The 13,282-nt window shown below is 33.3% G+C and overlaps 1 protein-coding gene across 1 annotated transcript in view; it reads left to right on the top strand.

Moving 5' to 3' along the window:
• The window catches only part of LOC129216143 (abnormal cell migration protein 10-like), a 351,268-nt gene that overhangs the window by 321,313 nt on the left and 16,673 nt on the right, over positions 1-13,282 (top strand). Inside the window, exons 3-6 of the mRNA XM_054850300.1 lie at positions 7,211-7,319; positions 8,509-8,987; positions 11,052-11,120; positions 12,634-12,711. Coding sequence (XP_054706275.1) covers positions 7,211-7,319; positions 8,509-8,987; positions 11,052-11,120; positions 12,634-12,711 — 735 coding nt within the window. The remainder of the gene's footprint in view (positions 1-7,210; positions 7,320-8,508; positions 8,988-11,051; positions 11,121-12,633; positions 12,712-13,282) is intronic.

Raw genomic sequence — 13,282 nt, 5'->3', positions numbered from 1 at the left:
TATTATTTACTGACCCAAGTGAAATTGTTCATTTGTATTTTTCATTATTTTATTTAGCTGCTGTAGCTTGAATTTTAACTGCAATATCCTCTGGAGTAGTGCACTCCACAAAATAAGAGAAAAAGGCTGTAACCATTTGTTCGTAGGTAGGATTTGTGGGTCATCGAACTTTCGATTGAATTTAGAATGAAAAAAAAAAAAAAAACTTAAACAGCATTAGCTTGGCTGGAGATGTGAAAGTCGATAAAAATTTAATGAATCACAAGAAAACTGCTCGCTGTAACCGGAGTTTGCTATTTAAATGCGAGTTATGCTCTCGTAGACTTCACATTGTACCCAACCAGATATGTATGGTTTCCTCGTTACATTCGGCATCTCGTAAAATCAGAGCTCATTGTAAGCAGTTTCGACTGTATTACAATATGTGGATCAAATTTTGAAAATGATTTGTAGTATTATATACCTTACCTTTTATACCACTTATTTTTTGACTGGAATCAACTATATGTACACTGCTTGACAATTGTTAAGGAACAATTACCTTTTTTTGGAATAATTAAGAATAGATAAGGATTAAAGAAACAGAACGAAGTATATAGTTAGTAGGAACGATGTGCCTTTATTATAAGTACAAAATAATGCAGGTATTACTGCATCAATGAAGTAAAAACTTAAGAATAAAAAAATAATCCTACTTCGATGATTTTCAAACAACCACAAAAAAATGATCTAGATCAGAATGATGGAGACATGAGTACCTTAATATGAAGTATGATTACTAGGGACACTAATGCACATTTTACATATGTTTTTCCATACTCCCACTAATTATTGAGTAGTGCTTGGGGGATGTTTTCCCACTCCTCTCTAAAGGCGGATTTGAGTTCTTGTACTGTTCTGGGAGGGACGGATCTTCGCGCAACACGTCTGTCAAGGTCCTCCCAGGCAAATTCAATTGGATTTAAGTCGGGAAAGTAAGCAGGCCATTGCATACGAAGAATGTTTTCACTTTGCAGTGTGTCTGACACTTCAATGCTCCTGTGTGGCCGTGTATCGTCGTCTGTAAAGAGAAGGTCTGGACCTATAGTCCCCCTAAAAAGACGAACATGGTCCAGCATAACTACTCTGCAATACATTTGCGACGTAACGCTTTCTTGTTCAAAAATGTAAAGCGGTGTTCTGCCATTGTGCATGATGCCTGCCCACACCCCCACACCATCACGCCTGGGCCGTACCGATCACGTTCACAAACAAAGTTTTGTGCATAACGTGTTCCAAGCTTAACGTGACCAGAATCACTTGTCACACTGAAACGAGATTCGTCAGAGAACATCACTATAGACCAATTTTGACGATCCCAACCAACATGTCCCTTACACCAGCGTAATCTCTCTCGACGATGGTGTGGTTGAACTTGGATGAAACGTACGGGCTTCCGTGCATACAAACCAACATTATTTACTCGCTGTGAGATGGTTCTTGCAGAAACATGCGTACTAGTAGCGGTTGTAAGATTGGCAGCTATCTGTCCAGGAGTGAAATTTCTGTTCCTCTTTACCACGAGGGCTACATAGCGATCCTCTGAAGGTGTGGTGTTCCTACCACGACCCCCGGTATGCTTTTGCAAAACATTGCCACCTTCAGCGGCCTTCTTTAATCCGGAAATGGCACTTTTTGATACACCAATTGCAGCAGCCACAGTGGTGACACTTTGACCTACTTCCAGTCGTCCAACCGCTCGTCCACTATCGTAGGTACTCAAATGATGTCTTGCTGACATTTTACTCTTAAATATTTCAAGAACCAAACAGAATTTTAGAGAAAAACCTTTTTTAACATCCAGTACTATTTTTGTTAAAAACCAAACAACGTGAATTTTCGTACGAAACTTGAGCGTGTATGCACTGTCTTTTATACAGATAACGAGTCTTGATTTACCACGCCATCTGAACTTGAATTTGTTTCCATTGGCCAGCTGGTTGAGGTACAAATTTGCATAAATCACTTGTTCCTTAGCATTTGTCAAGCAGTGTAGTTAAAATATTGTACAGCCAGGGGCGAGCACAGAAATTTTTTAAGACCGGTCATGAATGACTTTTACGGACCCCCTCCAAATTGTTTACCCTAATGTCCCGACATATATTTCACCCCTTATTTTGAAAATTTCGGGCCCGGACCAACGGGTGTTCCTTCTCCCCCCCCCACCTCCGGCCCCTCCCGTGCACGCCCCAGGTGCAGCACACTACAGATATTTTACCATTTCACTTCGCCTCTACTACTTCACCAACATTCCCCTACTTTTATTCGAAATTTAGAGAAACGATGCTAACTTGTAGGCGGGACTGCGTCACGTTGCATTTAAATGTCAAATGTTTTGCGAAGGCGTTTTGCTATTTATTCTTTCTTTGTTTTATAATACTTCTTCGTTTGGGGAGCGAGTGCTTCATTTAGATGAAGCCACCCAGGTGACTAAAATTGAGCTGATTTTACTTTTGAAGCCAACTGTAATGTTAACTCAGGATCGTAACCAGACGTTTGTTTGGGGGAGGATTTTACCAAACATTTCTCGAAAAATCTAAATGATCAGTAAAATTTGATTTCATTTGTATATTCTGACCTGACCTTCTTCTATACCCCCGATTCACCCCAGTTAAAAATTCAATGTGTTGTTAACAACTATGCGTGTATTAATATACACGCATTCGAAGTAGTACTTATTAAATTCATATTTTTTGGAGGTTATAACATACGTTATAGCTTCATTGTAATATATAGAGTAATATGGAGTTTGGCACTTTCAAATGTAAAGAATTTTGATGCTTTTGTTATCGTCAGGTATTCACAAAATAAAGGAAAACTCTATTGTTTTGTAAGAAAGGATATTCGCAATAACTACAATAAAAATGGGTTCTCCCCAGTTTCGCCGACACAAAATTTCCTCCCCTTCCCCCCCCTTTTTTTCAGTTACAACCATACATTTTGAAACATTTAGGGGGGGGGGGGGATTTGAAATGCTGACGAAGCTGGGGATAAACCTTAAAAATTAATACCTCCGATAAAGCACTGAGTTTGTAGAATTTGTCAACAATGATAATTTCATTTTTCAAGTAAAATTGAAAATACATAAAATAGCAATAATAATTTTTGCAACAAAAAAAAAAAAAAATAGAATAGAAAATATTTTTGGGAGTAGTTTTGAAAAAATTCACAGAGAGAACAAAGAGAAAGCATTTGCTTGTGTTGAGTTGAGCTATTTTTCACTTCTATTCCAATGTCGGACGTTGTATACCAATGGAGCACAACCTTTATTTACACGAGGCCCGCACCTCATACTGAGATGAATCTCGCTGACCAGAAAACATACAAAACTTAAATACATTTGCCATTTTTCGGATAACATGAGAAAACAAGAAAAGAAAGTTACAAACCAAGAATTGTTATTTATTACTGCGGGCTTATCAACACGAAGTTTCCTTCTGTCTTTTACAAACTTTCATCTGTTGCATATTTGGCTCCAAATTTGCAACAATCAATTTTAATACTGAATTGAGAATTATCAGTTGCTTTGAAAGTTTCTGGAACATAGTTTTTAATTGGTAACGTTTCTCTCTATTTCAGTTTAAAAAATGATCGCACAATATTTCAATTTTTAATACCCTAACTGCTTGCGTACTTCTGTTGAGTTATGTAAAATCACTAAAAAGAACAAAAATTGTATATTAAACTTTGCCTTTATAAATAGGCAACTTTTAACAGTTAACTGATGGAAAAAATATTTTTTAATTAAATTACTCTGAGGATGCATAAAAAAATAATGAATGGTAACTTTCTGCTGCACACATAATATAAAAATAATAGCAATAATCGTCAAATAGATTTTTTTAGTTAATTCATTTGTTTCCAAAGTATTTATTAATTCGTATTTAAAATATTTAAAGTACTGGCTTATGAACTTGTTATTATGCTTGTCCGCCAGCTCAAAATTTCCACGTTTGTTTTGTTAGTAAACATTTCCCCATTCCTTTGGTGCTTGACTTCCAGTTTTCTTTGCTTGTGTCAGACACGTGAATAGAAGTTTCTAAATTTGAAGTAGCACCCCTTCCTCCCGTAGGTCCGTGAACTCAAACTTGACTCGAATTTTGGCGCTGTTCCAAATTAACTAACAACACTGTCAATCTTTTTTTCCTTCTTTTTTTTTAGTTTTCCTACTGCAGTTGACCCGAATAATTTCAATACATCTATGCTAAAAGCAGTAGGCTTATGATTTCAAAATTATCTAGGGGGAGGGGGAGTAAAGGGCTAAGTACTCGATGCATTTTGAGGAAAGAAACATCAAATTAAAAGCGAAAAGTCATCAAAACATCGTGTCCTAAAACCCAGGTGTGTGTTGGAGGGGGGGGGGGGAGGGGTGCAATCGCCCAGATCAGCGGTTCCCAACCCATGGACCGCGGCCCACAAGTGGGCCGTGAACAGCGTGTTACTAGGCTGTGGACACTGGTCGAAGATCTGAACCGAAATAAATCTTGGGGTCTCAATTTCCGTCTTTTGAGAAAATTCAACTCAAAAGCTCTCACTAGCTCATAGCCAATAAGGAACTTGAAGATTAAGATTTTCAAATTTCTTATTAAATGTCCCCATATAATTGAAGATGAAATCTAATGAACCCCAGAAACTCCTTCAAAGAAACTAGTATTAGCTTCAAGCTTCAAGTTAAAAATGCTCCTCCTCTGTTGAACTGGCATGACTAACTAGTGAATTGAGACACTTGAAGAGCTTTCCGACAACCCCCTATTTGAATGACACTTTTCATTGCAGTTTTTTTTTTTTTAATGTAGACTAGAAATGCATTGAATGTTGCGACTTATTTGAAACTAAAACTATCTAGTTTCAATCCAGGTATCAACTCTCTCGTTGAGGAAAAGCAGCGTCGAAAATACTATGGCGCTTTAACCATGCCAGCTAAGTGAATGCAATAAAGTTATTTTCTTTCTTTAAATTATTTTGAAAATTGTTCTTGTACAGTATATCTATATTTGTGGTGCAGCATGAGGGGAGAAGATGATTAACATCTCCAGAACTTTTCCTTTAACTCACTTTCAATCCTAATATGGTATATTTACAATTAAGGACAGTTATGAGCAGATGCGCCCCCCCCCCCCTCCTTTGGCTGTTAAATTTTGGCTGTTAAAGTCATTTATAGTAGTTAGTGGACCTCAATGGTGTTTTCTACAAAACTGGTGGGCCGCCCATCTAGAAAGGTTGGGAACCGCTGGTCCAGATGATGGTTCTGGTTGAAAGTAAATGAATGGCCCCTTACCTCTCTTCTCCCCTTGTCACATGACGCCACGTTGTTTTTGTAAGCATACTGTCTTGGAAAACGTGTGATGTCACACAACTTGTTACCCCATTCCTCACTTCTTGTGTCACAAACTCATAATTTCAAATCCTTCTCCGCCTCAAAGCATGACATCACTTGTGGACAACCTCTGAATGGATGTTACTATACGTACTATGTCCCATAATTCTTTGTAATTTAGAAGTTTAATTTATTGTCATCAAATTTGTTTGATACTTAGTATTTAAGTACTGCTTACATGCAGATTAAATACAGTTTACTGTGTTTTAAACATTAAAATACCTGTATTTCTTATGCAAAATGAAATGCAGTTTAAGCTGTAGAGAATAAACTTGTGTTTTGTGAAGTGCGTTAAAACATTTTTTGTTACTTACTGTTTGCGAGTTTTGAGCCATCAGGGTTGGGTTTTTTGCCGGCAAAAAGGTATTTTTGCCGGGACAGTAGAAAAAACCATGGCAAAAGTGGAAAAAACCGGCAAAAATGGAAAAAACGGCAAAAACCTAATTGCAAATAATGTAGCATTATATTGTTAATCAAGAAATAGTGACAATATAATATAAATAATGCACTTTAATATTTTAGTTATATCTCTCCATGTTACTTCTAATTTATAAGGTGAAATATAAATAAAAAAGAAATGTTGGGAGTGCAAAACTTAAGATTTTAAATGTTTGCTAAAAACAATTTTTTTAGAATGAGCCAATTCCTTCAATGCTAAAACAAAGAATGTTTACTTAAGCTTAGTAAATTAAGAAAAAGATTGCATTCTAATTAAATATATATATATATATATACATATATTTAATTAAACACTTTTTTTATCCCACTAAGATTTTTAAGCTATTTAATTAATAACAGAATATTTACTTGAATATAGAAAAATATTAACTTTTCCTCACTAAAGAAATAATGCATTTACATGCAGTACAGTACCTAAAGATTTCTGCACACTAGTCGCAACTCTTTAAATGTGTTCTGCTGCAATAGATATTTCTCAAATTTTTCTTTTGTACAATCAAAAATACAAAACCATTTGTCAGTTGCTTCTCTCACGAAACTAGTTTATTGCTATGCCATGCTTAAACAACAAATAGGTTTTGATGAAGATGGTATTGATGAAGATGGTATAGACTATGATGATTTAAGTGATGTTTCAATTTAAAGAAATGTGTATTTTGTTTTTTAATTACTTTTATTTCTTTTATTTTATAGTTGTATCTTGATTAAGTATACTTTATATAGATATTTAGTATTCTGTAGAAAATGCTATAATAAACAAGCTAATTACATTTTCATTGTAAGTTAATTATTTGTCTTAGATGTTACAAACTGAAATTTTACGTTAATGTTTAAAAATTTGGAAGTAAAAATGCTCCATAACTTTAAAAGTAAGTTAAACCTTTTTTTTTAAACTATAAAAATAATTAAATTAAAATTTTATCAAAATCTTTTCATGCTTTTACTTTTATATAAAAGGAAAAAAAACTGTCCGTAAGTTGTCAACACAATCTATTTTTGCTACTTTGGCAAAAACTGGCAAAAATCTATTTTTGCCGGGCGGTAAAAACCGTGGTTTTTTCCACGGTTTTTTCCACTCCCGGCAAAAACTTGCCCTATGAGCCATATTTTCTTGTGTAATCATCACATCATTAATGATTGGGAAAGATGTGCAATTTTATCCTCCCCCCTTAAAAAAAAGTAGTTTAAAATTGTTCTGAAATGTCAAAACTGTAATAAAACTTTTTGGTTTATTTATTTATTTATTTATTTGTAAAAAAATTCTGAACCTTTCAAAAATATATCTTTGTTTTGAAAAAAATTTGCTGATTCATACTTTTTCTCTCCTTCTATCAGGGGCTGGACAATGTCATAACTGGACCACGAACACCAACAAGCTTTGAAAAACTGTCCATCCCAACCCCCAGAATGGATAGTTACAGATTTTCATTGGCTACTCTTGAAGGTCAGTACACATATTTTTTTCACAATATTTTAGAATTTATTGTTTTTGTTTTCATAACATAATCTGTTTTGAATTTTTTTTTTTTTTTGACTCTTAAAATTATAGTTGTGTCCTAATAATTTGAATTGATTGATACCAACAGCAATTCAAATTACTGAAAACTCCTCTTAATGGACAGAAGTACCTAATAAAATCAAAGAGAAACCCTACTTCGTATATGAATCTAAAATCTCACACAGAGTTGGCAATTAGTCTGAAAAGTTGGGGCAGGGAGGGAGGGGGGACTAAAAGCCCCTGAAGACTTCTAGCATTAGCAAAAAAATGTTTAAAAAATAATAATACTTAATATAAGGAATAAATTTTGCTGGTTTTGAGAGCAGATGAGTGGTAATTGATGTAAATCTAACAACTTAACTCACGTATTTCTTATGGTATAAATTATTGATGAATTTTGTACACACTAACTTTCCCCGAAGAAACACTTAGACTTATATTATTTACACCAAAGTATTTTGAAATGTCACAAACGCTTGGTAATAATTTCATTAAACAAGTATTTCTTGTTTAAGTAAAACAATTTAAGTAAAACAATTGGTTTACTAATATCTAAACAATGAATACATAAACTAAAAGTTACTACTGGTGCTAAATAATGTTTTGTAAAGAGCTATACAAAGTAAAACAAATAATTATATTCTCTGCTTTTTTTATGACTTCTTGTTTTGGTTTCTAACTTAAAAAATAGAATAAGTAAATAAAGCATAAAAAGGGGGGGAGTCGGAGTCACTAATTTCACTTCACAGATAAAATAATAAAAAAAAAACTCACATAGATTTGTTAATATAAAAATGTTTTCAAAGTTTGAGAAAAACCATATGAAGAGAGCCTCACTTGGTTTTTCTATAATCAGTCTCACATAATATTAGTCAGTTTTTTTAAGCTATCATTGGGTGTTATATTTCCAGTACTCCACCTTTTAATTTGTGCATGTTTTCTTCTCCTATAATCTAGTGTCACTTCTCCAACACTTAATTTTTTTTCTATTTCTTGAATGCTTACTCTCATAAAGGAGAAAAAATAGTCTATTGTATATATTCATAAAATTATTCAACATTTATTTTCTTAAATTATTTGACTAATGTATTTTTCAATTCTGAAATTCTAAATGTGCTTCTTCGCCTCATAACAGATAGCCAAGATATCGAACTGGATGCCATTTTGGGGGAGCTCTGTGCCTTAGAGAGCCAGTTTGATCAAGAAGTCATGCACAGAGGGCACGCTCGTAGTGTGAGCACTGTAATTCAGAGTAACATCACCGGGGAAAATATTCGCTATTCAACATCTGGGATACCGCTAGGCCATGAGACTCCATCGTCGCAGCAGACTGGACACAAACGTTTCTTCACCCACAGACGCTCAAGTTCAGGTGGAACAAAATCAAAATTTGATGTCAGTGGGGATTTAGACTGTGATGAACATGTGAAAGCTCATAAAATGGAGTTGGGTGTGAGGACAGATAGTCCAGACAATGACTCTGCTTTTTCAGACAGTGTCTCTATGCTTTCCTCGGAATCATCTGCATCATCTGGTGGGAGAACGGACACTGGGATATCTAGTCAAGGTTCATCTAAAACTAACAGCATTGCATTGGTACCATCGCCAACTCAGGTATGTTATACTTACACTCAGTGGGTATATTCTCAATGGGTATATGATACTTGTTCTCACTAGGGTACCACACGAATAGTGTAATAATGAAAAAATGAAATACTTCGCAATCTAAAGATAATTTTGAGACACAATTTTGACACAAAAATTATTTTCCTCCTTTCCAAGATATTATAATATTTAAGTCTCCAGAAGTTTTTTAAAAATGCCAAATCTAAACACACAATTTCACCTTCGGCATCCATCTACAAATCATGTGATAAGATGTTTTCCATTACTCACTGAAACTTGCTAAGCTGGCAACTGTTATTAAAGTTTCAGCAGACTTTAAAACCTCATATTTCAATAACAGGGATACAAGAGCAAATAATTTATACATCCACAAACATGTTTTACAATGCTGTTTTAATTGCTATTTATTGAAATTGTTTTCATTTTTGCACTATTATGTGGTTTCCTGTACTGACAGTGATAACTCGTGGATCATTTAAATGGAGGTTCAAACTTCAAAGTCATCCAACAAAAGCCAAAAAAAAAAAAAAAAAAAGACTTTTGCCAAATGATTTAACATTTAAAGGCTCATGTTTTTCAGCATTGAAAAAGGGGTTCCTTGAAACCCTGAAACATGTGTTCACAACTTCTGGTAATATTTTTCTTTTGACTACATTGACGTTTTATGGTTATTAACGTGTTTTCGAGGTACAAGGAACTCTCTATTTTTTTATGTAACCATTCAGGTGAATAGAAACCCCAAAACACATCTGCACTTTTTTGCAAATTTTATTTTCTTTTATTGAGTGAGATTTGACACCATGTTGGCTTTTGGGGTCTTGAGGACCTGCCATTATCTTATTTAGCGAAACACAAAGACCTTAAAAATGGAATTTAAGTTTTTGTATTTTGTGCTATTTTTGGGAGGTTTTGCACCTTTGTTGGAGATAATCAAGCTGTTGTTAAGGTTATGAGGATTAGGTTACAATTCCAATCCAGACTTAAGTGTGTATAAATTGAAATAGAGTAAAGTTGGAATGAAATGCGGTGAATTAGTAGTTGTTTTCTAGGATTCAAAATTTTGACGATCTTTATTGCTATACAATGAAATTTAAGAAAACAGTGCTTAAACATTTACTGTCCAAAAAAGGGGTAGTAGAAATCATTATGTTTGAGTTGAAAACTGTTACATTATTAGTATCAAATAAAATGTTTACCTTTTGCTGAAAGAGTATAAAATCAATGTTTTTGAAGGACAAAATTGCAAACTTACTGCAATACTTTTGCCATTTTGTATTACACTATTATTGGTTTTTTATCATTAACATGATCATTCTTTAACTATTCTTGCTCTTTTAGCGTCAATTTTAACCATTCTTGTTGTTTCCTTAAGAATCTTGGTTACAATATAATGCAATGCAATACAAATGTGATGACCAGCAACAGGCACTGGGCTCAGCCAGGGGGGTCCTACTCAGTTTATTCGTCTCCAATGGAGGTCAATGACCCTCTTAAAGCTATCTACCCCCTTGCCCTTTAAAGCTTCTTCCAGTAAGCTGTTCCAAGTGCTCACGACCCTACTAAAGTAGTAATTTTAACCTATTCCCAGTTTAGCCTGAGATTGGAATAGCATATAACAATGATCCCTCGTCCTTCTTTCTGTGCAAAAATTTTACCCATTCACATCTTTCGTTTTGATAAATTTAAACAGCTGAATCATGTCCCATCTGACTCTCTTTTGTTCCAAGCACACATATTAATTAAGCCTTTTAGACAAGATATTTTCTGGTGACTTAATGCTTACTTTAGTCCATTAAAGGAAATTAAGTTTGTTGAAGCAATTTTTTTCATTGTTAAGAAATAAATACCTTTGCAGAAAAGTAAAACAAAATAGAATCAAGTTTTAACACACAAGTTTGTTTTTGTGTTAATTTGTATCTATTTGTGCAGCTGTTGTAAATACCTTAATAAAGTTAAAATAGGCATCAAAATATCATTGACTAATGACTTACTACTTTGATCCATTGTTTTACCAAACATTAATATTTTATTTATTTATTTCTTCTTCAATAGCTTTTGGACAACATATCTAGAAGGTTGCAAGCTTTAAGAGTGGAAGTTGAGAAAGAAAACTCTCCACCAGTGAGTAATGTATTTGTATTTTTGAAACACGTGTGTTTGAACTAAACTTTCAAAATAATTATTATCTGCATGATTTAATTATGTGAATAAATATAAATGGTTTAGAATCTTGAAAAATAACTTTGCTTGCTTTTTTTTTGTTAGTATTGACTTGAAAACTTTGCATGTTTTCAAGTCAATACTAACAATAGGGAAATGTTGGAAAAAGATTTTTTTTGTGTGTGTGATTTTTTTCCCCCAGTGGAAACCAAATAAGCAAGGCTGTATAATAAAGCTAACATGCAGTAGACGACAAAAATGCAAAACAATAACAAATTTTCAGTTACTGCCCTTTACTAGCCCACGGCAGGTATAGTCTTAACAGTAATTATGTTTAATATTGAAATTGCATATTCTCTTTTTGTTCAAACAAAAGAGAACAAAAATATAATTTATGGTGCAATACTCATTTTAATTAAAGTGTCTTTAAACCAGGAAAGAGTCTTATTCTTTTTTTATACCTTCAAGTACTTTAATGTGCCAAAAACTTCAGAGCTAAATGTTGATTTTCCCCTCTCTTTGCTTCTAATGTGGAATAATGTTTCTTCATGTGTTTGTGAAATTGTCTGCCATTGAATGCTTTGTCTTATGCTTCTGATTACTAAAATTCTAACACAAACTACGAATAAGCATATAAATTTTGAAATTTATCTGTATTTTTTTTTAATATTCAGAACATTTATTTGTTAAATTTATTTAAAAAAACATACTGTATCTGAATGTGGGCTTTAAATCACATAACTGACATTATTGTCCTTATCCCTTTAAATATACATGCTAAATGAAATATCAGCATTTTTGTATTTAATTATATTGACATTAAATGTCACATATAGAATGCATTGTGAGATAGCAGATTTTGCTTAACTATAAATAATTTTTCAAAAAAAAAAAAAAACTTCAGATATTGCTACACTATGTTTCCATTCCCACAAAACCAGTGTTTGTTGTGAACTAATCTCTAGATCTATCAGTAGACCAGTTCTTGAGCTACTAAGTTTAAAGGCTATGTTTTATTTTTTAATATATAGCTTTTGTGGGATGCACTTAGTTTTGAAAAAACTTTGCATACATTCATTGCACAAGATTAAGTGACCCATTCATTGCATTGTATCTTTTTAAAATGTTAAAACTGTTAAAACTGCCAGCAAAATAAAGAATTTTTTTCATTCAAGCCTCCATTTTTTGTATGAAAAGAAAAGAAATGGTTTTCATGAAATTGGGAGTAGAGTATTTCTTTATTTGTCCTATTAAATTCATGTAAAATAGTTTATAATGTTGAGTAGAGTTTAAAAAAATATATTATATTAAAGACTAAGGCTGAATTATTAGTGAAAGAAATCTTAAAAGACATTTACTTGATTTAATTCCAATTTTATGAAAGATTTAAATTGCTTTTGCACTGTGCTTTCCTAATTCTTCTTTTAATGGTGGTGGCTTTTTCTATTTCTGCTGCAATCTTAACATTCTTTAGGCAGAACAAGCTGCACGTATAAAAGCAGAAAAAATCAGGATAGCTTTGGAGAAAATAAAAGAAGCAAGTGTTAAAAAGGTAGATTATGTTGTCCTCCATTATGCAAAATACACACTTACTTTCATCTTCATTTATGTGGTTGATCCTTAGTTTTTTCTTCTTAATTTTTCCCCTATTGCTGCTTTGCATGTATGTAAATAAACTATACTAAATGCTATTGCAAGATATAATTTGTTGATAATTTCATTAATTTGTAAAAATTGTACTGTCTGTTTAAGTAGTTGAGGGAAGATGTTGCTCCTTGAAACATCCCCCCCCCCTCAGTATCAAACTGTAAATTGCATAAAAAGCATTATTTTTCTTTCCTACACTCTACAGAAGTTTAAAACAATGATGTGGCAGATGCAAATATTTGGAACATTTTTGTGCTAATAATAATAATGTATGAGTCACTATTAGTGAACTATGTTTATGGCATAGCTGCCAACCTCAAGATACAAAAAATAGGAGCACTTAAGGGAAAAAATAGGAGCACTGAGGGTTAAAATAGGAGCATGAAATCGTGGCCTACGCTAAACCTTCCTTCTGTACCGTAAGTTTCCATAAATTCTAAGCACTTTTACAATGCTTTTCTGAATTTTCATGTTAG

This window comes from Uloborus diversus, chromosome 2, assembly GCF_026930045.1.
Source record: "Uloborus diversus isolate 005 chromosome 2, Udiv.v.3.1, whole genome shotgun sequence".
NCBI lineage: Eukaryota > Metazoa > Arthropoda > Arachnida > Araneae > Uloboridae > Uloborus > Uloborus diversus.
Note: the sequence above shows the minus strand (reverse complement) of the source record. Positions and strands in the feature narration are given on the sequence as shown.